A 22,758-nucleotide genomic window follows, 5' to 3' on the forward strand; every position below is an offset into this window, starting at 1 on the left:
GCACGAGTCGGGGGGAGGGACAGAGGCAGAAGGAGAAGCAGGCTCCCCGCTGAGCAGGGAGCCCAACACGGGGCTCGATCCTAGGACCCCGAGATCATGACCTGAGCCGAAGGCAGACGCTTCACCAACTAAGCCACCCAGGCGCCCACAACCCAATATAATCTTAATTTAGGTGATGTTCACTCAGTCTTTTCAAAGAACATTCTTTCAGGCATGGCAACTACTATTTCCATCTCCCCTTGCATTTCATCTACAAGGTTCACTTTGGAGAGCAGGTGATTCAACTGGTGGTATCTCACGCCCTGTCTTTCTGGCCAGGAGAGGTTAAGTATGTGAAGACACCTGCGGGCTGGTCATTTCTTTGGTAATTGCTTGTAAGGCTGGGATAAAATCACTTGTGAGAAGAACTTGGTGGTTTTGCCCGCTTCCTTCAAGCTCACGTTCGGTGAAGGCACAGGAAGAATCCTTTTAGACAGAAACTCCCCCTGTACAAAGGACACACAGCCACGCCACATTTTTAGCCTTTTATTTAAGTAAAGAAATTCCATTGAATCAAAGATAACAAAATTACAGTTTTTGTTTGTAATGATCTTTGTTTACCACCACACAGAATCAAAATAGAGCCAAAAGTAATATGAGAACATAAAATGACCAAGGACACCGTTGTTTAGTATCATTTCTTAATAAAGGTAAATATCCTCATATTTAGAAAAAATTGCATTGCTAGTTGCAAATCTTATATGCCCCTGTGCTGGAGGATCCCCCAAAATCCGGCAGCATGGAGGCTTTCAGAACACAAACTCAAAAACACATGATTTTCAGGGCAGCATCGGATGTTTCAGAAAATCAAACCAAACCAAAAATTAGGAATGTGAGCGTGATGGTTCTCAAAAATCAACCTGGAGGCAGAGCTGCCAACCGAAGAACGTGGTTGAGCGAGTCCAACCAGGGAAAGGAGAGATGAAACTGGCACCCCCTGCCGCCCCCCCGCCCTGGTGTTGCTAAGGCAGCTGCAACAGCAGAAGTCAGAAGCTCAGGTACAGTGAAGGTCTTCCTGAGGCAGTGGGAGAGACCCACATCATCTCTGGAACTGGTATGGAGAGGTGACAGGACTCTACGTGGACTTGTGCTTTAGGAAAATGGAAGAGGCCAAAACAAAAGCCAGACAAAACCTAAGTCCTACCCCCAGGATGGACCAGGTCCCCGGGAACGGTCTGGGAGAGAAGCGGCCGGTGCTGGGACCGAGGGGGTCAGCAATTATTCTCAGTGACTGGGGACTCCTCAATGTGGGTGGTCGGGAAGGAGCAGGCCTCTGAGATGAAGGGTCTCTCTGGAGGTGCCAGAAGTGGACTGTGCCCAGTTTATGGCAATAGATTTCTTGGCTAGTGGGGACCAGAATGGGGAGAAGGTAGGTTCTAGATTTCATTACTAACTGACTGGAGTCAAGGTAGAAGACTTACCCCCTGGTTCGAAACGGACTCCAGCCTGTTCATTAGAGAGGCGTTGCGGGTGGGGTGGGGGGACAAGACATTTGGCCAGTTCTGAATCATGAGTACTGTCGGGGGGGGTGCCTGGCATAACGAGGAGCACACAGGCCACATGAAGAGATTCTCTGGCTTTGCTGTGGCTTTGCTTCAAACTGCCACAGCAAGAGAATTTGAATTCCAGTGCCACAGTATCGTTGGAACACCAGGGGATCCTCTAGGGGCAAGGTGAGGCTTTCTGGGCACAGAGAACAATGCGCTGGGTGATGATGGTGGGCATCCTATGCCAGATGATGCTGGGGGGGGGGCGGCGTGCTGTGGTGAGAAATGCCTGGAGGACAAAGCCCTGAGTTCTTTGGACTCCATATGACGTTCCAGGGATCTTGGGCTCTAAGAATCGATGGCACAGGAAAAGAAAAGCCCCCCACATCTCAGACATCTGCTTGCCTGGCAAACACAAACAAGAACCCACACATTGTTTCTCTGGAGCTGGCAAAGGCGATCTCAAGTCACACAGTTACAAAGGGAGCCCTCATTCAGATGTCAGGCATCGGAGCTCAGCTATCCAGAAGGCTCGGCTTTAAGGAAGGCTGTGGTTTCAGAATGAAAGCCTGAGCGGGAAGGATTTCTGCCCTGGGAAACAGGACTGTGAATCTCAAAGCTCTGCCTGAGTCCCACGGAAGGTTGGGGACATTCGCCTTATTCCGATGGTCAGCACCTGTCCCGGTCACAAGACCACCCTTGGGACAGCGAGGATATTGAGATGGCAACAGAGATTCTGAAGAGAAGCCACTCAAAGACACAGGGCTTTGGGTCATATCAAGGGTCTTCACCGGCAAAGGCTTAATGCAGAAGCTCCCTCTCTCCAAGTCCCCCCTCCCCCCTGATGAGGCTGGAGCCTTGGCAAAGCCACTGCCACTTGCAAGGGCCATGGAAGGCAGGTGGGAACGCTCAGGCAAATGATGTGTAAATAGATGACTGGTCTTCAAGTGGTCTAAGGTGAGGGCACTGGGGCTCAGCGAGGTGAAGTGACTGCCCTCAATCCAACGTGAATTAGAGACCGTTGGGATGAGAACCCAGGTCTCTTGGACCCTGGCTCCCTAACACCGGGTCAAGAAAGGAAGGCTCCTCTTTCAAGGCATATTTCCCCTCTTAGGGTATGTCACAGGGTTCCCTGCAAGTGCATAATGCTGCAGAGAGGTTAAAAGAATCTAGTGACACCAAACAACTCCCTGCTTTCATTCTGCTCTGGAATCACAGCAGGGAAGAGAAGGGCTTTTCCTGAAGTCTATTAAACTTCCTCCTAACAAAATGTATCAAGGGGACGTGACATCATTTTCTAGATAATCTTAATTTGGCCAGGATCCGTTACTCATTAGTGGTCTTCAAATTGTTTGAGAGGCAGGGAGTACGGCCAGAAGAAATGTGGGTGCTTTTCCTCCTTGGTTTTTAATGTGTTACCCCTGCGACAGGATTGTCTAGGTCCATGCAACTTCTATCTTTATTCTGATTTTTAAAATATTCGAACACTTTTTGAAAATTCGGCCCTGTGTTAGGCCAAAGAGGACCTTCATAGCAAGAAGAGCGCTCCCATTATCATCAGGAATGAATGACTTCAGGAAGAAAAGCAAAGAAAGCTGGAGGAAGGAAAAAGCTGACCTACATATAAAATGCCGCTCCCTTGTTTATTAGGCAGGTTTGCATCTCTGTAAATTCAATGCCTCTGTGCTCTCATTCACGGACAAACAAGAATTTTCCTGTAAGACCGCCACGGTCACATTCTCATTTCCATGCCTGAGAGCCTGAAGCCCGAACAAAGGACTTCAGTTAATTTCATGTGAGCCAAAATGGAATGTGAGTGCCATTCAGAGTCACACACTAGAAAGATTTCAGCTGGGAAGCAGCCCCCACAGTCCTGTGGGGTAAATTCCGGTCGTGTGGTGACAAAGGCCAGGCCCCAGGCCCTGCCTCTCCTTCACCAGGCCCCAGGGACTTCTGGTCCCTGGCCAAGCCCCCAAGCCCCCTGGGGTGCGACAACAGGACTGTCTTTTCTCTTCCTGAATGGAGCTGGTACCTGGCCACTACTCTGTCAAAACAGATCAAGAGATGTGACCTAAGGCAAAGGCAAAGGCACCTCTCGCTTCCTGGGATGGTGTTTCCGCCCCATTCAGTTACTGCTTTGTTTACCTACTTTCACAAAGGGTCTGTAGGAAACAGGACTATGAATCTTCTAGATCAGAGCTGGAGGGGGGAAAAGCAATGGAGGGGAGGGGACCAGCTTCCAAATGGAGGGGGTAGATGATAAAGTGCCAATTTGTGCTAAAAGAACATGGAAAGGAAATGTACCAGAAAAATAACAGTTGGGGGGTGGGGGGGGAGTCACAATGACGAATTTGGTGTAAGTGATTACAACAAAGCAATCGTGGGGACCACGGAAGTCTCAATCTTTTGAGACACTGGCTGTTCTCGATGGTATTGATTAGGATGATCTGGTGATTGTCAGAAAACAACTTCAGGTTGCAGACCGTCATAGTCACTTGGACCGACACCCAAACCACATCCACCTGCACCCGTGAGGGACACATCCAGGCCCTCGGGTGGCTCCCTTTAGCCCTGAAACATCCACACAGACCCACTATTTATAATCCTATCTGTCCTGGAGCAAAGGAGATGAAGCAAGGACACTAAAAAAAAAAAAAAAAAAAAAAGTGTATCCAGGCAATTTCACTCATAGTTCCATTTAGTTCCAGATAGCAACTGCTGATTTTTCAAAGTGCAGGGTTTTTAGATATTCAAGTACCACAGGACTGGAGAAAAGGAGTACTTGAAACCTCGAATAACATTTTCATTTGAAAAGACACATTTTGGAAAAATCTATCCAACAGACTATAAATATAGGCCATTAAATTAAAAATCTGGTTTCAAAATAACACCCTTTTCGGTTGGAAAGATCTTTCTCCAAACTCAGATCCAGCTTTCGAATTGTTTGGTTATCAAAAGCCAGAGCTAGAAAGACTTGGGTTAAAAAAGTAAAATTACCATTGAATGTCTAAAAAAACCCCCAAAACCCCAAACACCTCTTTCTATGAAAATGAGGGACAGGAAAAAAAAGGCAAATGATGACATCCACAGGTGTAGACGAGGAGAGTAACTCCCAGGCTTCCCTGGAGGGATGTTCTCTCAAACCTCAGCAAGCTGAGTTTGTCATGGATCATTCGAACTGGCAGCGGTCTCGGCCATCCGCCTGGTCCAAGTTCCCCGTTTTATCGGTGAAGAAACGAAAGTTCAGAGGGACTTGTCCAGGGTCATACAGCCAGGGAAAGGCAGAGTCCGGTGTCACCGAGACCCTTCCCTCCCCACCAGGCCCTCTCCCGAGACATCACACTGTGGCCATGCCAGGGCAGCTGGACAGGACAGAGGCTGCTGCTTTGGAGACCCCTGGGAGCTAAGGGACACGTCTACCCATACATTTCCATAAAATGAGCTACCGAGATGTTTCTCATTGAAAGGCCCTGCAGTAGAACAGTGTTTCCCAAATTTGCCCTGTGATGAGGATCACCGGGGGCACTTGTCAAAAATTAAAATCTCCAGACCCCTTCCCAGACCCACTGTATTGGCCTCTCCCAGGGGAGGGACCTGGGAGGCTGAATTTTTAACAAGTGCCCCAGGTCACTCTCATCGTTGGCAAAGGTGTGGGGAGACTGTCTTAGGAGACTATAAGGGAGGAACCTGGCTCGTGACTCCAGGGAACTTTCTTGGCCATGTGAGGAGCCACACGGCAGCGTGGGAGGCCCAGGTGCTTCACTCCCAAGCTGACCTGCCTCTTCAGCATCGGCCTAGATGGGCGAGGGCTCACCAGGGTCTCCGTAAGGACACACACGACCACAACAGAATAGCATACATCCTTCACTGCTCTTGGGGACAAGCCTTTTTGATTGGCAAAGCAAAACTGCTGTTCAGACACATTTTTAATAGGGAAACTAGATGTAATTGGCTTAAAAGCAATCAAACGCTGAAAGTGGACAGGAGGGTGAGAACCCTGTCGCTTGTCACCATGGATAACAATGCAATGGAGAAAACCAGTAACTAAGCACAAAAAATAGCCTGGAGCTCCCAGGGACGGAGGCCTACTCCGGCACAGGTATGCCTGGTGGGTTGTCCCCGCTGATGGCATGAGGTCAGATCCAGGTCACCGAGGGAGATGGGGGACCTGAAACAGCCGGTGGGGGACGCGGGTTCCAGGGGAGGTGGCTGGGCCGCGCCAGAGTCCGGGAGGCCTCACTCCAGCTCGGCCTCCACCTGCTCAGTGTCAGAGCACTGGGACTTGTTACGTTCCCACTGGCAAATGGCGTTGGCGTACTCCACCACCAGCTTATCCATCCACGTCAGCGGCTCGGGGAACAGCACGGAACCCTCAAAGAAGCCCAGGTGGCCCCCGTGCAGAGGCAGCACAAACATGACGTTCTCCCGTTTCTCTGCGGGGGGGAAGGCAGCGGAGTGAGTCAGTGACCGGTTAGCTCCAGGGCCGGGGTGGCCCAGGCTTTCCCCACAGGTGCAGGTCAGCAAGAGGGCATCTGACTCCTATCCACTCGGCCTCGTTCACCAGAGCGGGAGGGAGATTAGGTGGGCTGGGCAGGGCGGTGGGATCTAGCAAGTATGGGAGCAGCAGCTTGGCTCTGGCACAGAATGGGCACCAGCTTAAGAAACACTTCGAAATCTAAGTGGTTCTCAAACTTGGACGTAGATTATAGAGACAGCACGCGAGTGAGTCCAGGCACTGGTATTGCTAAAGCTGACCAGGTGATTTCAGTGATATAGCCAGATGTTTCCCAAATTTCACCGTGCCTCCAAATCGCTGGGATAGCACCTTAAAATGCAGATTCTGCTTTAATAGGCCCGGAGGAGGAGCTGAGATTTTGCATTTCTAACAAGCTCCCAGATGATGCCCATGTTAGGTGCTACGGGTGGGGGCCAGGCTTTGAGTAGGGATTCCTAGCATTTATGCTATTATTTACTAGAGAACCAGGTCAACTCAGTGGAGTCCATGTTTTTTCCTTATACTTATCTTTTAAGACTAAACCAGAACTTAAAGCTGCACGTTGTATTGAAGATGCTCGCCATATACAAACTGGCCATGCCGAGCGTGGCTACCCTGGGGCCTGACTTCAGGAGTCCACATGTGGGTTAGTCCCCCAAGCGCTAGGAAAGACCATTACTGGAGATGTGGCCAAGTGGGCAGCTGCGTGTCACTGGGGAGCGCAGGACACATCTGTCTTCCCACGGGATGGACTGACAGGGGTCAGGCTGCTCCAGGTCTTGGAGGCACCGCCTGGCACGCACGGTTCTGGCTCTGCAGGGCCCTTTCCTTGTCTGCTCCCCCTTATTCTTTATTATTTCATAAACTCTGCGTGACAGCATGAGAGCTACGGGTGTTGCTTTGGACATCAGAAGGAAACTGCGCGGCTGCTTTTTCTCACGGCCACACGCGGCTGAGCGGGTCCCTTTTGCGCAGGGAGCCTACGGTTTGCTAGCAGGTTGACGAGAGCTGGCTTTTAGCACCCAACACACCTGCATCACATGCAACACCCCCTCGGAGCAGGGCCCTGAGCTCTGCCCGTCGTATTATGTACTCCTCTAGCTTGGGGTTGGGGAGAACCAGGAGTGCCCCCTGCTCTGGTGAATGCACAGGATATTAACAAGGGAGACGTAACCACAGAGGGCTACAGAGGGCGGGGATCTGAATCACAGCGCAAGGTGTCCTTGCAGGAATTCCCAAGTGTTTCCCTCAGCTGCCCCCCTCTCGTTCCTCCCTCAGCTCCTCTCCAGCATGCAGCGAGACCCGGCCCGCCTGAAGCACAGCGACATTCCCATGAGCAACGTTCTTTACTTTCTCAGTTGCTTATATTTTTAATCCTCAAAGCAGATGGAGAGGCTGTCTGTCCGAAGAGGTAGCAGAACTGGCTTTTCTGTTTTGCGTTTCATGTCAGGTTTTAAGCCGAAATATCTAAGTCCAACTCTCAGACTTAATGGAACCCTAAGCCTGACACGATGATTTCAGAGAACACCAGGGGACTCCCCCAAATCCCTCTTGGCTGTGGATATAAATGATGGTCATCTCCGGCACCAGGATAGGACAGGAGAGGGCTCTGCCCAGGCCCCATCACAGCCGCAGGACTATAAGGCCAGGCTGAATGAGAACTCTGCCATGGGATGTCCTTCCCCATAGAAGCTGGCCTTCAGGAGGTGACAGCAGGGTGAAGGTCACAGAATTTACCAGGGCAATGTGCTGAGTGGCCGAGGGAGCAGCAGGAAGGAACACTTACCTGAAAGAGATTTTGGAATGGTTAGGAGGCTTTCGTGCACCAAGGGGTCATCAGCTGCATTAACCAGCATGAGAGGCACATAGATCTGCAACAAGAAAATAAGGCAGAAATAAACGATCGATCCCCCGTTTTAGACTCCACTGATTCAAGGCTCAAATTCACTACCAGCCACGTCTTTGAAGCAAAGGGAAGAGGGTCGCTACTCAGTTTGCCGCATGGGTGGATTGAGGGTGCCCCGTCTTCCCGGGCAGCAGCATGAATCCTAACCATGTGCTCTTGTGACTGCCTGGCAGGGGGGTGCAGGAGCAAAGCTCCTGGGGTTCTAGGTGACCCACGTGCTCTGAGGGAGTGAGGGCAGGGCTCAGTGGGGCTCCCTGGCAAAATATTTCTGATGATCCTCACAGTATCTCAGGTTAGCCTACCTTTCAGGAAAATGACCTTACGAAGAGTTATGTACCTATTCATTCCGTTTATACTGTGGGGGAGGAAAAAGGGGAGTATGCTCCTCTCCAGACAAGGGAGACTTTCTAGAGGAATCTGAAGGTGAGAAACTGGAGGAGGCTGGTGGATATTGGGAAGCAGTCAACATCCATTTTAGTAAGACAGGCTTTTTCCTTTTAGTGCAGACAGGCTGGTGGGGGCACTCAGACGCTCCTGAACAGCGAGGCCCGGGGAGTTGTTGTGGGCCAGCGAGGCCCAAAACAACAGAGGCTGGTTGTGCCGAGCCGGAGGCCTCTAACACCGGCTCTAGGCCGCTCAACGGCTGTAGTGGCTTAAAGGAAGATGCCCAAAGCCTGGGGGAGGATGCTAACTGAGGGTGGGGGGAGGGGGTGGCCAATATAGCAGATGGCAGAACTGCAATTCACAAATCACCTGCTTCCACTGGGCGAGCAGTGGGCCAAACCAGCAGGTGGACACTGACGGGGATAAATGGGAAGTCCTGTGTTTGAGTAAAAGGAGCACCTGTACAAAGAATGATGAGAGACCAGTTTGGTGGTGGTGCAGGTGAAAAACATAGGGAGTTTATGGTTGGCCACAGCCTTCACCGAATCCACTCCGAACTGGTTGCAGCTGCTGAACACTGCGTTCATATAAGCCAGTCTACCTTGTCAACAGACCTGCTTCTCCTCGTTTGGATACAGAAATACATCTATTCTCCTCTGCGCTCACCAGATCATGGCAGGAACGTTGAGTTTAGTCCTAGCCACCACACTAACAAAATGCACAGGGGCCAAAACAAGGGTCCAAGATTGCAGGAAATCTACACAGGTCTATGAGGAGCCATGGCAGGAAGGGGGCAAGATTTCATGCTAAAGGGAGACTGAGGGACAAATGGGTGTTGCGGCAATTTCCAGGGCTTTTTCACAGCCATGGGAGCAGACTGGTCCCGCTCTGCACCGAGGGGCGGCTCTGGGATTAATATACGGAGGTCACAGAGGGACAGGGTTTGGTTCAGAAACAAAACCCAAGCCAACAGCTGCAGGGGTCCGAGCCCGATTCTTCCACCAAGGGCGCTGGGGAGCGTGCTCGCTGCACGTGTGCTCGCTGGAGGACGACGGGCCACTGACTGGGAGAGGCTGCTCGCTCCGAGTTCATGCTCACCCTGTGCAGGTACCGCATGCAGCTTTCCTCCTCGTAATATTCCTTCAGGGAGGTATAGCCGTGGAACTTCCTGCGACACACACACATGCAAAGGAGAAGGACAAAGCAGTACTTGTCACAAGACCGGATGCTGAGCTGACTCTGCCACCTCCAGGCTCTGTGACCTGAGGCAAACTCTTTAACCTCTCTGAGCTCCTCCCTCTGTAAAATGGAGCTAAAGGCGGTACCTTCCTGAATGGCATTAAAGTGCATGCCAGCACCGTGCCTGGCCCAGAGTCATTACTCAGAAAGTGCAATCCACAGTATTTATGAGCAGATGTTAACACCCTTCGAGTCAGGATAAAACCAGAGGTCACTGTGGACACTAGGAAACTGACATTCAAAGGCATTTATGAGAACTTTCTCAACAGAATTCTTCCTGGCAGAGGAACCCCAGCCCCTGGGAACTGGAAAGAAACATGTCTCAGGTAACGGATGCGAGACAGATTCAAAGTTGCCAATTCTGCAAACCCATGGAGCAGCAGTCAGAGAGGCTTAACAGAACCTTCCCTGTTCCCGCCCTGAAGTCCAGCAGCTCGGCTCTGCCCTATGCTCTGTTCAGCCTGGAGCTCTGACACCAGCAGGCCGACTCAGGCCCAGGCCGAAGGATCTCTGGAAACCTCTTTCTGACACACCTTAGGGCCTCTGGTTTCTGACTGGTGGTTTTGTTCTATTCTGACTGGGGTCTTCACGAGACCATGCCTCCCCGGAAGCTGTGGATGTCCTTCCCAGAAGGACCCAGGGAGTGCAGGCTGCACTGTGAGGGCCCACTCGACAGGGAGTGGCCAAGGGCAGCTATCATCTCTGGGGCACCTGTCCTCATGAAAGCAGTCCGTCTGCGGTCTCAGCGGGCTGGGAAGCACACCAGTCCTCCAGTGTTCCTGATGACGGGCTGATGAGGAGGCTGCCCAGCCCGTCATGTTCATGGAAACTGCGACAAGCCAGCACAATTCAAAAGGGAGAGCTTTAGGGAGAGTTGAAGAACATTCTCTTTGGGGCTTACACCAATTCAGGAGATGGGTGGGAGTTTAAATGTTTGGGTTCTGTCTCATTAGATACCACAATAAAGTCACACGATCCAGTGAGGTTGGGCGGAATCCATTCTCACCTTCTCAACGTACTAGCGATTTTCTCGTTTGTTTTCTTTGCCTAACTGTGGGCAAATTTCAAGGTTGCCTGGTGTAAGAAAGCTACTAAAATGCCATAAGGAAGATAAGTACCCTCAGGTCAATATCCGCCTATCTATTGGATGAACCCTAGCTTGCTTTAGACCACGCCTGAAGGTATCAAATGGTCACTGTCAAAAGAATGAGGTTTTTTTTTTTTTAAGATTTATTTATTTATTTGACAGAGAGAGGAGAGCACACAAGCAGGGGGAGCAGCAGGCAGAGGCAGAGGGAGAAGCAGGCTCCCCGCGGAGCAGGGAGCCCGATGCGGGACTTGATCCCAGGACCCCGGGATCATGACTTGAGCCAAAGGCAGACGCTTAACTGAAGGCAGACGCTTAACCGACTGAGTCACCCAGGCGCCCCAAGGATGAGGTTTTTAAAGAGAACAGTGAGGTCAGAGATCAACAGTTGAGGTTCCAGCTAAGGCTAAGCTCAATAAGCTCAATCAGAAATTACATGTACCAGGGAAGAGGACATTGTTAGGGTCTCAGCCTCAGGTGCCTGAAGGGGGCGGACAGGTGAAGGGTAAAGGAACAAAGTGGGCGGGGTTTGCATAGGACACTCAGAGGAGAGACTTCTTGTCCCCAAAGAAAGAGGCTCTGTTTTCTTGCAACAGACAGCCCTCTTGGTCTATTTTTTGTTTTGTTTGGTTTTGTTTTACTTTTGATAGAGACATGGGCAGGTACAAGAAATACTTCCCTTTCCTGCCAATGCAAATTATGTGGCAACTGATCCCTGCCCCAGGGTCAGAGCACAGCAGGCAGGGTAAGGACTATGAACAGGAGGGTGTACGCACCCCAGCTCCCCAGTTCCAGCTCAGTTATGCCGCACAAGAGTGCAGAATGAGTGGTGAGATCCTCCCCTTGTTTTCTAAGAGCAACTAGAAATCTGGATTTTTCTGTGCGATCTTCAGTTTTTAAACATCAGACATTTATTCAAAGAATAAAAAAAGCCCTGGGGCCCCTGGGTGGCACAGTCGGTTAAGCGACTGACTCTTGGTTTTGGCTCAGGTCATGATCTCGTGGTTCGTGGGATCAAGCCCCACGCTGGGCTCCACGCTCAGCAAGGAGTCTGCGTGAGTTTCTCTTTCCCTCTCCCTCTGCTCCTCCCCCCGTGTGCTCTCTCTCTCTCTCTCTCAATAAATAAGTCTTTAGAAACAAAAAAAAACAAAACAAAAAAACCCCTTAACACTAAAGTGGGCGAAGAAAGCCCTCGTGCTGGGCAGTGCTGGCCTGCAGCCTCCTGCCCAGCAGTCCCGTCCCCGAGCATGTGCACACCTCATCACGTTGTCATCGATCTGCATCAGGGATGTGGCTGTGTAGAGGCGGCTCAAGTCTGTGTCCTCCAGGCTCTGGGGTTTCTTAACATGGTCTCCAAAAAGAGCTTGCCTAGAATGAGACATAACAGTAGACAATAAAAAGCAGACGATAAACCAAATCATCATGTTGTACACTTGAAACATCTGACAATTTTGTCAATTATACCTCAATAAAGCTGAAAAATATTTTAAAGAACGGATGATAAACACCGACAGCAAAGCCCACTTCCTGGCCCAGAGGCAAGCCAGGAGAGTCTTTGGGAAGGCATATGGGGGCAAGTTAGAAATAGATCCCTTCAGCTTTCAGCATGTCCCAGAGGATAAGCTGGTAATGTTGACTTTTGAATAACTGCAGAAAGATGATTGTCAAGATCTTCTTTTCCTTTTCAGGGGCAGCTAGGCAGAGATCGGGTTTGAGCCTAGGTGAATACAGCTGACCCTTGAACAATATAGGGGTAGGGGCACCAACTTGTGGCACAGTCAAAAATCCATATAGAGCTTCTGACTCCCCCCAAACCTAACTACTAATATCCTACTGTTGACCTAAAGCCTTGCCCATAACATAGTCGATTAACACATATTTTGTATGTTACATGTATGATACTCTGTATTCCTACAATAAAGAAAGCTAGAGAAAAGAAAACGTTATTGAAAAAATCATAAGGAAGAGATAATACTTTTATGGCACTGGCCTGAGAAAAATCCATGTATAGGTGGACCCACACAGTTCAAACCCGCCTTGTTCAAGGGTCGACTGTATTACAAATCCTTCGCTGCAGGGGAGGTTTTAGGATGGGCTCTGTGGTGAGTGGGAGGTGGTCAGCCAAACTGTGTGGGGGCCTTCATCTACGGTTGTGGGGGCCTGTCTTTACAATGGAGCTGACACTGCCCCTTTCTCTTGAGGAGCTGTTTTTGTCACTTAACAAGGAAGACAGCAGTAAACCCATCTAGCGTTGGGGCTAGTCAATGGCTCTCCAACATGTCAGCTCAAAAGCTGATGTATACTCAGAAGAGTCGTCATTTCTCTTAAGAAAAAGATCCATCTTGAGAGGATGATAATAAGGGTAGGGATCAAAAAGTGCACATTTAGACTTTTCATTCCCTGCAAGGTCTCAGGCACACAGTTGATGGAGGACTGAGTTTGCGGCCTGGCCCTACGGTGAGAAAGGTCGTCATGGAAACTAAATGTTCTGGTATCTACTCACAACCTCTCTCAAAGAGGAACACATGTCCTTAGCATTTTTCCCCCCAAAGATTACTGGGAAGATTATATACCCAGAGTTTAGAATTCACAGTTTAAAGTGGCCCTAAAATTTCTAAATATTTGGGGCGCCTGGGTGGCTCAGTCATTAAGTGTCTGCCTTCGGCTCAGGTCATGCTCCCAGGGTCCTGGGATCGAGCCCCGCATCGGGCTCCCTGCCCCACAGGAAGTCTGCTTCTCCCGCTCCCACTCCCCCGGCTTGTGTTCCCTCTCTCGCTGTCTCTCTCGCTGTCAAAAAATAAATAAAAATCTTTAAAAAAAAATTTCTAAATATTTGGCTGTCTGTAGTAAATTTTAAAAATGTAAATACACCTAGAATACGTTCAGAGGACTCTTTCAGTTTGTTAAGAATTACATGTTGGACCTTCTGGACTAATTAATTAGTGGCAAGACTGGGCCCTGTAGCAAAACAAACGTTCTCTGGGAGGAAACTGCTTCCCATTCCAGAGGTGTGGAGAGGCTGACAGAGGCACTTGGTGTCAGAGGTTTGGCTTGGTCCCTTCTGGAACCTCAGCAAACCCCCAGTCCCATCTGAACCTCAGCTGAGCCACGCCTGACTCAGGGCCCAAACACCATGAGCTGAGAGAAGACAGTTTACATCCAGTCAGCCCAGGGAACAGAAGTCTCTTCCTGTCCTCCACCCACCCGTCACAAGGACCCAGCAGCTTGGCAGCCTGAGGAGCCTGCGAGCACCAGCCTTGCCCAGACTCCCCGTGAACACCGCCCACAGGAAGCCCAGTCTGGGGTGCTTGGCTGGGATGGGCAGTACCCTATTTTCTTTCAACCACTGAAATAAAAAGAATAAGCAGCTGATCATTCAGTCAGATTGCCTTTCCCAGGATGACATCAACCCCCTACCTAAAATTGTATTGTTTGAGCGCCCATGATGTGCCAGGCTCTGGGGGAAATCAAAACCAGCCCAGGCCCTCCAGTGCTTTACAGTTTAGTTCAAGACATAGGATTCACACCGGGGAAGCGACAGAAACACAACTTGGGGGTGGAGGAGTTGCCTTCATGGAGGAGACCTGAGATGGACCTAGAGTGTGGGCAAACATGATGGGAGGGGCATTCTGGGCAAGGCCCCAGTGGTGTGGGAGGGGCCAGAGGGCATGTGAGCCTCCATGTGGCCCAGTCCAGCTCGAGGGAAGGCAGGTGCGGGGGAAGCGGGAGGGACGGTATCCATAATAACAATCAAAACAATAAAACCATCGCTAATATTTATTGACTTCTCTAAGTGGTGGTCAGAAGCTACCCCACCGAAGGATTCTGAGCAGGACTGAGGCAAGACGAGCATGGGGAACATGCAGAGGTGGGAACAGGGCAGTGTGGACACTATGCGGTGCCCAGCAGCTAGACTCCTGTCCTGCAGCTGCTGGTCAGAGCCCCACGAGCCCACAGAGGATGACGATGCTTGATCCCGCAGCACAAGAGTAGCCCAAGGAGAAAGGTTCCTAAACCATGACAAGCCACCGTCAGGATTGCTCCAACTAGGGAAAGATTGGTGTAGAAGGGTTTCTCGTCTTGGATATATCGGGAATCATGAAGGCAGGACGCGATCTGGTGGATTTGGCAGCTCGGGACAAGTTTGTTCCTAAGCAAGTCACAAAGCAGCCGGCAGAGAAGCGGAAGCACCCCTGCCTTCATTATATTTTTCTGGAAACACCAGAGTTCTGGCTTTTAGTGACTCGAAAATAAGCTCAGAAAGGAACCGTCTCCTGGGAGAACATGGGAGGCCTGGTACCTGTGTGAGAGGATGATCTTCTTCATGTTGTCAGCCATGAGGAAGTTGTAGAAGCGTCGGCACTGATCCCACTGCATGAAGGTCTCCTGGGCCCTGAAAGAACGGCAGACCAGAGTGAGAGACCACGCCGGGAGGGACACACTGGCGCCCCCACCCTGGAGAAGGTGCTCGAAGCACTTCTACCCCGGAGGCGGCGGCGCCGGCTCCCGACCCCGAAACACAGGTCTCTGCGCGTGGACTCAAACTCTCCGTAGAGAGACTGATGGAGACACCAAAACAGCCTCGCTGAACATGAGGCGCCAGTGAGAAAGTTCTCTAGGGGCACAGTCTTTGCGGGGTGACAGTCCCGACACCCTCGTCCAGCACGGCGGCCTTCTCTTTGTCACAGAACCTGCCAGTACTGGTGTTTGAACACCTCTATTCGGCTTCCTACTCTGCAGGAAGGTTTTTCTGGCTTAATAACGGAGTGTGTAAGGGGAGGGTGGGTGTGGAGAGGTACCGTGCAGGGAAAAACCTAAAAGAACTTCTTTTGTTGCTGTTTGAGAAGCAAAGGGAAACCTGTTTTTTTTTTTTAAGATTTTTACTTATTTATTTGAAAGAGAGTAAGCGAAAGAGAGCATGAGCAGGGGGAGGGGGAGAGGCAGACTCCCCTGCTGGGCAGGGGAGCCCGATGCGTGCGGGACTCGATCCCAGAACCCCGGGATCATGACCTGAGCCAAAGGCAGTCGCTAAACTGACTGAGCCACCCAGGCACCCCATTTGAGCTCTCTTTTGATTAGCCTTAGAATATTCAAGGGGCAAGGAAACGGAAGAAGTAGAGCTAGTGTGTGCAGTCGGCATGACTCGGCCTACCTGACATGAGGGTCATCGCCTGACACCCCAGCAGCGGCACTAGGCAGGTAATATTCTCCCCACTCCAGATTAGGAGACTACCATGGACTCAGAGAGGTCAAGAGACTGGCTGCGGGTCACACTAGGGCAGTAAGGTGCAACCTTCTCTATGCGCCGGCACGGCAGATTTCCTCGGCCACATGGCAGGTGAGCAAATGGCAATGTGCTACCTCCCCGCCGACCCTGGATCGGCCCTTCCCACTCAGTGTTCTCTTCCCTGCATGTGAACCCACAGGTGCCACGGAGTCCATGCTAACCCCCACTCTGCGCTGAGTCTCAAGGCCTGCTCCAGCCCTGGGAATGAATCTGGGTTTCACCATTCCCACACATCATCCATTGGTTTCATATCCCAGACGGCCAAGGAGGGGACTGGGTGGTTCACAGCTATTTTCGAAAAATCCAGGGAGTTTATAAAGTCATTTCCCCAAGGCTGCCACATTTCAGTTTTGGAATGGCAAACATTTCCTGTAATATTGTGGTTAAAAAATAAGAGCTAATGGGATGTTAAAAGTGAAAGGGTTTGTGGCTTTCATGGTCTGTGACATGCTCCTACGCCATGGGCTAAGGCTCAAAGGGAAGACTAAGACTGCCTTCAAAGGTCAAAAGTCCATTCTATAAATGCACAAGGGGCTCCCCAAACACTGCAGAAACAGAAAGGATGGGCCAGATCACTAGAAGCAGGAGCCCGACTAAGGCAGGGATCTGGACCCTGGTCTGAGCAAGGAGGGAGGAGGGAAGTCACCCGAAGTCACCCGATCCATGAACCAAAACCTGCTTCCCCTGCCAGCACCCCGTCCTCTGACCCTGGACCCAGGCTCCCCTTCCTCAGAGAGCTGACAGTCTCATTGTCTCAGCTTTCTTTGGCCCTGGGCTGTTTCTGCCTTTGCTGACTTCCTGTTTTGGTTAGTATGTCCTGCGTATGGAGGGGATGCAGAGGGAAGGAAGCAGAGGGAAGGAAGCAGGGGGAGGGGGGCTGGTCATACACGTAAGACATGAAAGCAGCTCCAGCACTGCAGAGGATCTTGAGATTGACGACCACCACAGGAGCCACTCCCTGAAAGGCTCTGGGGACCCCCAGTGGCTCAGGGCTCGAGGCGGCCCAGGATGAGGCTGCTGCAACCATTATCCCGCTCAGTGCTGGCTGACACGGATTCCTAGCATCTCTGGCTTTACCACTCAGCATACGTAGGGGCTTTCACCACCTTTGGGTATAAAATTACAGAACTGAAACTTAATTTTATATTGGCTTTATAAAACCTAATCAAGAGTAATGTGTTATAAATACATTCATTCCATATATTTTTTAAAAGGCCTGATTTCTTCAAGACCACCACCACCAACAACATATGGAAGGCAATCACAGAAGGGAATCTAGAGACTCAAAGAAACCTCCAAGACAGATCAACAAATGCAATGCATAGGCATTACGTGGATCCTGATTCAAATAAGCCAACCGTTAAAAAACTTCTGTGAAACAATCAAGAAAATCTGAACCCTGAGTAGAAATGGGATATTAGGGAATCATTCATTTCTCAGTATGATAATGGTATTGTGGTTATATTTAAGAAAAAGTCCTTAGAGTCTTTTAGTGCAAACTAATGACGTACTTTCAGATGAAATGATATGATGCCTGGGATTTGCTTTAAAATAATTCAGTTTCAGGGCGCCTGGGTGGCTCAGATTGTTAAGCGTCTGCCTTTGGCTCAGGTCACGATCTCAGGGTCCTGGGATCAAGCCCCGCACCTGCTTCTCCCTCTCCCTCTGCCTGCCGCTCCCCCAGCTTGTGCGCTCGCTCGCTCTCTCTGTCACCTAAATAAATAAAATCTAAAAAAAAAAATAATTCAGGTTCTGGGAAAGGGGGTGTGCATGAGGTGTAAAGGGAACAGAGCGAGAATCCCAAGCAGACTCCCCACTGAGTGTGGAGCCCCACGTGGGGCTCAATCTCATGACCCTGAGATCATGACCTGAGCCGAAACCAAGAGTTGGACCCTCAACCGCCTGAGCCACCCAGGCGCCCCAGGAGATGGATTTTTAAATCATTTAGAAGAGGGTTCAAATGAAACGGGCATCTATAGTCACGTCCAGGGCAATCCACTAGGGCTGAGCCAACTGCTTCATGCCGCTGGGGGGCTGCTCAGAGAAAGCTCAACTTCCCAACTCATATTTTGCACAGTGAGTGGACCAAGCACTGACTAAAAGGGACTGAAGTCAGAAGAGAATGAGCTGGGGAAAGAATTCAAATCTCCTGACTCAAGTAAGATCTCAGAGTGCTGAGAGGCTGTGAGAGTGGCCAAACCGCTTTTCTGGAGTCTTCGAGAAGACACGGAGGGTGACAGTGAGAGAGAGTTTCTGTGAGACTACGTGTCTATGACTCTAAGAGTCCAGAAAGGGACGAGAAGGCAGGCATGCTGCAAATTAAGGCGGGTGATGAATTTACAGGGTGTGGATGTAGGCAATATTAAAACACACCTTGAAAGTAATATGCTAACAAAACTGCAAAATCGCGGTACCTTAAGTATTTTCCTGAAATGCTACCACACCAATGTAAGAAAACTGTTTTTATTTGGGGAGGGGAGTTTCTCTTCCAGGCTTTGCCCATCTACAATCTTTTTTTCCTTTTTAATTTTTAGTCATGGTGGTAAAAAACACGTAAGATTTACCTTCTTAACCATTTTTAAGTATGCAGTTCAGTAGTGTTAACTATATTGTTGTGTAACAGATCTCCGGAGCTTTTCCATCTTGCAAATCTGAAGGTCTATATCCATTAAAGTAGGACTTCCCATTTCCTCCACCCTACTATCATACTTTTACATGGTTGCCTTCCTCACTACATTTCTCCCCATTTTATTATTTTATTATCATTATTTTTAAGTAGGCTTCATGCCCAGCATGGAGCCCAATGCAGGGCTTGAACTCACGACCCTGAGATCAAGACCTGAGCTGAGATCAAGAGTCAGACGCTTAACCGACTGAGCCACCCAGGCGCCCCCCTCACTACTTTTTATATATATATACATTCAGTCATGCTACATATTTTCTTGATTCTTTAAAATATAAAATCTTCCTTGTTTGCCACTGTACTTTGTGGATCATAAGTTACAATTCTCTCTCATGCTGGACCTGTGCTGGTTATCTCTAGCTTGGCCCTACCAGAGAGTTATACCGTAGTGGGGGCAAAACCAAGACCAGCCTTGAACAGTGTGGCTTTTGGGAGGAAGGAGAGTGGAGTTTCTGGACCCGAAAGACCCAGGCTAGGGAGCTCTGGGGCAGAGAGGTCAGCTTGAGAGTGCAGGCAAAAGAAAACCATCTCTGTACTGGGGACTGGGCCCAGAATCCTTCACTGCAGCCAAGCTTTGGGGCAGGATGGGGCTTGGAGCTCAGACAAAGGTAGGGATGGCCACCCACTAACCTGCTCTCTGCCTGATAAGGATATCTTCCCTTAGGATGTACTTTTATAGGAATGTGATTACTAAGTGAAAGGGTCTGTCACACACTCTTGTTTTTCTGATAGAAAAAAATTAGCAATAAAAACAATAAGCAAAAATCCCCAAGATGCCACAGGCAAGCCATTTGGTCAGCTTCACAACCCACTGGTGGAAAAGCCAAGCTGTGTCCTAGGTTGGAGTTCTGCCCACAGAGTTTTGTCTACACTCAGCGGATTCTCCCCCTTCGCTTGGCTCTGATACAAAATTACTGATTGCTAAAACTGTCATACAGCTCTTCCACTGTGAACAGGTTTGATGAAGGGGTAACTGGATAGAAGGACTTTATGAATGGCAGCCCTTGCCCCTTGCTTCTGTCATAAATGCATCCACAGCCTGGAGTCGCCCATTCAGAGCAAAACAAAGAATATACACACCATTTGGCCAGAAACGTGGGGCCTGGCCTTCTCTGCAGCAGGAAAGCCTGCTTAAAAACACCATGCTAAGACCCAGCGGTGCTCACACACCCACTCAGCCAGGAGAAGGACTAGACGTAGGGAGATCTGGTAACTTCTCCATTACCCTCGAAGGGCCCCCCCCCGCAACCCCGCCTGGGTCCTACCCCACTGACCTCTCTACCCTCACCTCCTTCCCAAATCCCTCCCCACTGGACTGAGGACTTCCTCAGCACCATATGCCTAGCGTGTAATATTTTATTTTACTTAAAGATTTTATTTATTTATTTATTAGAGAGCGAAGGGGAGTGGCAGACGGAGAGGAAGAGGGAGAATCCCAAGTAGACTCCACACTGTGTGTGGAGCTAGATGTGGGGCTCGACCCCATGACCCTGAGATCAGGACCTGAGCTGAGATCGAGAGTCAAATGCTCAACAGACTGAGCCCCACAGGCGCCCCGCCTAGTGTGTAATCTATTAGTGACATGTACTTGGTTTGCTGCTTTGCAAACATTCTATAGTCGGGAAGTGCTGTGAGGTCCTCCGATGCAGACTATCTCCTATAGCCGGCAGATTCTGCAATGCAAGATTGTTGAGGGCTTCCTTAGGAATGAAGAATTGATTTTACCTGAAACTGGTCCAAAAAAAGCTTCCCTTCACTTTTCTTTAAGCCCCACGAGGGGCTGTGTCCCCATTACCCAGAAGGGTGTCTAGCTGAATGAACCAAATGAGTCAAGGGATGACTTATCTGCAGGTCATCTTCTGGTACCACTTCTTTTCCCTCTCACACTCCTGTCTGGTCACCACTCACTGGACGAATTTATAAGCAAGAGTCTTCATAACAAAGTTTCAAATGATGAATTCACCCAGAGCTAGACTGAGTCTGACCACACACACTTCCAGGTCTAGCGGGCAGCGGTTTGTGCTGAGGGAAGGAGGCTAAGTCTGGGGGACCTGTACCCCCCTTTCAGTGGCTCAGCACATCACAAACATGGGTTTCTCTAGCGGCAGCGAGGCTTTGCTAACTACGGCAAGCGGGCGCTGGCTTCTGGGCCTCGGGTCGGCTCTGGGGTGAGAAGCCAGCGGGAGGGGACGGGTCACTGACAAGCGGTTCCCGGGACTCAACTAGGCGAGATTTACCAGCGGCATGGACTCCCGTGCGGCCCCTGCAGAGGCAGGCGAGCCCTCCCTGCTCCGCTTCGGCGTAAACGAAGCATGGCTGCCACGTCCCAGTGCTGAAAAGGCTCATCGCCCTCAAGCCTTGGCAGGAAAAAAAGGTGACACTGGTTTAAAGTAAGGCACTGTCCTTCGGTGAGTAGGTCTGGTTACGCTGTTGAGGGCACCTGAGCCCTGGGCAGTGCCCACATACCCAGGGCCCACCCCTTCCAGTATGTCGGGCCACAGGATATTACTTCTCTGTGCTCCAGGGGACGAGGCTGCCTCTTTCTCTCCTCAGTGGATGAGGTTGATGTGACAGTAGGTAATCAGGAGTCTGAAGATCTCGGAGGTCTCAAAGAGGGGTGGTGGGGACAGCGCCTCACAGACTCTAGAATCTTGAGTTTCCCCCTCCAGAGTTCACCAAACACGCATTTCATGTGCTCTTGCCAACGGCAGGTGGCGCTCGTGCAGCAAAATGAAATGCAGCTGCTGTCACTTAAGATTTTGGGCTTTGGTGGGGTCGGGGGGAGAAAACAAACTGGTCCCGAATCCTCCTACTTATCAAATGCTGTGATCTCTGAACACAAAGTCCGTGCTCACAGTGATTTCACACCACTGGGTTTAGGAAGGGACCCGAGCGATTCCAATTTTACAGGTGATAGCAGCCTTGCTGAAAACTGGGCCATTCGTCAGGTGAGAGCAGGCAGGGTCCTCATGCCAGGCCCTGCTCCCTTGAATCCTGAGGTAGGCCCTTTACTCTCCCAGCGACTGGGTGCGGTGGGACTTCTGCTAACTCCGGTTACATAATGGCTACGAATTGGGAACTGGATATTTCTAGTCAAGCCAAGATAAAGGGACGAGTGCTTTCAGCTGGCTCTCCAGAGCACAGAGGGGACTGAAAGGGAGGATTCCCAGCAGGAGGATGAGGGGACCAACCTCGTCCGGTGACAGCAGAGCTGGAGGGGCCACTGAGGTCCCCAGGCCCACTGGCTGTTAAATGTGGCTACATAACAGAAGTGACCTGTGATGTGTATCCAAATGCAGATTCCTGGGCCCATGCCCCAGATTCTTGAGTCCGAATCTCCAGGGCTGGGGCCCAAGAAACTGAATTTATTTCTAAGATGATCCCCCAAGTGATTCTTAATGAAGCGAAACAGTCACCAGTTCCCCAGACTGGTCTTTGTGACCCACTGGCCTAACCTACACTTCTTGTCTCACAGAGACTGAGGATAAGTACCGGTTACCGACTTACTTTCTACATGCCTCTCCTGCATATGCATTCACTGCTTGGACGCTCACCATGGTGCTATGAGGTGGGTACAACTTAGCATTACTGTCATCTCCACCATGCAGGTGAGGAAAACTGGAGCCCAAGCCTCGGCCCTTGAACTCAGGAAAGGCTCCATCGGGGATGTGTTTTAAGTCTTCTTTTGGGTACATTTAAATCCTCCCTTTGGGCCAACTTGATGCCTCACGGGCAGAGCCTGAATTCTGGGCCCGCATTTGCCCTTTGGATGTGCTGTCTTCAAATTCCAGTAATATATATTTCTGGAACTAACAGGCAGCCTCTCTCTCTCAGAAAATGCTCAAACAGGTTGAAACTATAGAGAGAGAGAGAAGAGGTGAGGCAAAAAGGCAGGAATCACTTATTAACTATAAGGACTGTTTGGCATTAGGTTGGATCAATAAGGGAGACTTTCTTTACTTTCTTATGCAATTCTGGATTTCTTCAAGAGATCTTTAATAACTGGTCGTACCCATTTGAAATATAGAAGACATTATCGTGAAGAGGGAGTATGGGGAAAAATGTGAATGCATTTGAAGAGTCTGGAGAGGTGTGTGAATGAAGGTTTGTGTGTGTGTGTGTGTGTGTGTGTGTGTGTGTGTGTGTGTGTG

General features: G+C 50.1%; 1 protein-coding gene across 2 annotated transcripts in view; it reads right to left on the reverse strand.

Moving 5' to 3' along the window:
• Positions 1-509: 509 nt before the first annotated feature.
• The window catches only part of ABHD2 (abhydrolase domain containing 2, acylglycerol lipase), a 95,785-nt gene continuing 73,536 nt past the window's right edge, over positions 510-22,758 (reverse strand). For both annotated transcript variants that reach the window (XM_028122209.2, XM_028122210.2), the window contains 5 exons: positions 14,938-15,030; positions 11,895-12,005; positions 9,410-9,479; positions 7,808-7,892; positions 510-5,959 (listed from right to left, as the gene is read on the reverse strand). In XM_028122209.2, the coding sequence (XP_027978010.1) occupies positions 5,763-5,959; positions 7,808-7,892; positions 9,410-9,479; positions 11,895-12,005; positions 14,938-15,030 (556 nt within the window). In that variant the 3' untranslated portion in view covers positions 510-5,762. The remainder of the gene's footprint in view (positions 5,960-7,807; positions 7,893-9,409; positions 9,480-11,894; positions 12,006-14,937; positions 15,031-22,758) is intronic.

Source organism: Eumetopias jubatus, unplaced genomic scaffold (genome assembly GCF_037043125.1).
Source record: "Eumetopias jubatus isolate StellerSeaLion01/CBP00866 unplaced genomic scaffold, mEumJub1_p1.0 scaffold_7, whole genome shotgun sequence".
Lineage (NCBI taxonomy): Eukaryota > Metazoa > Chordata > Mammalia > Carnivora > Otariidae > Eumetopias > Eumetopias jubatus.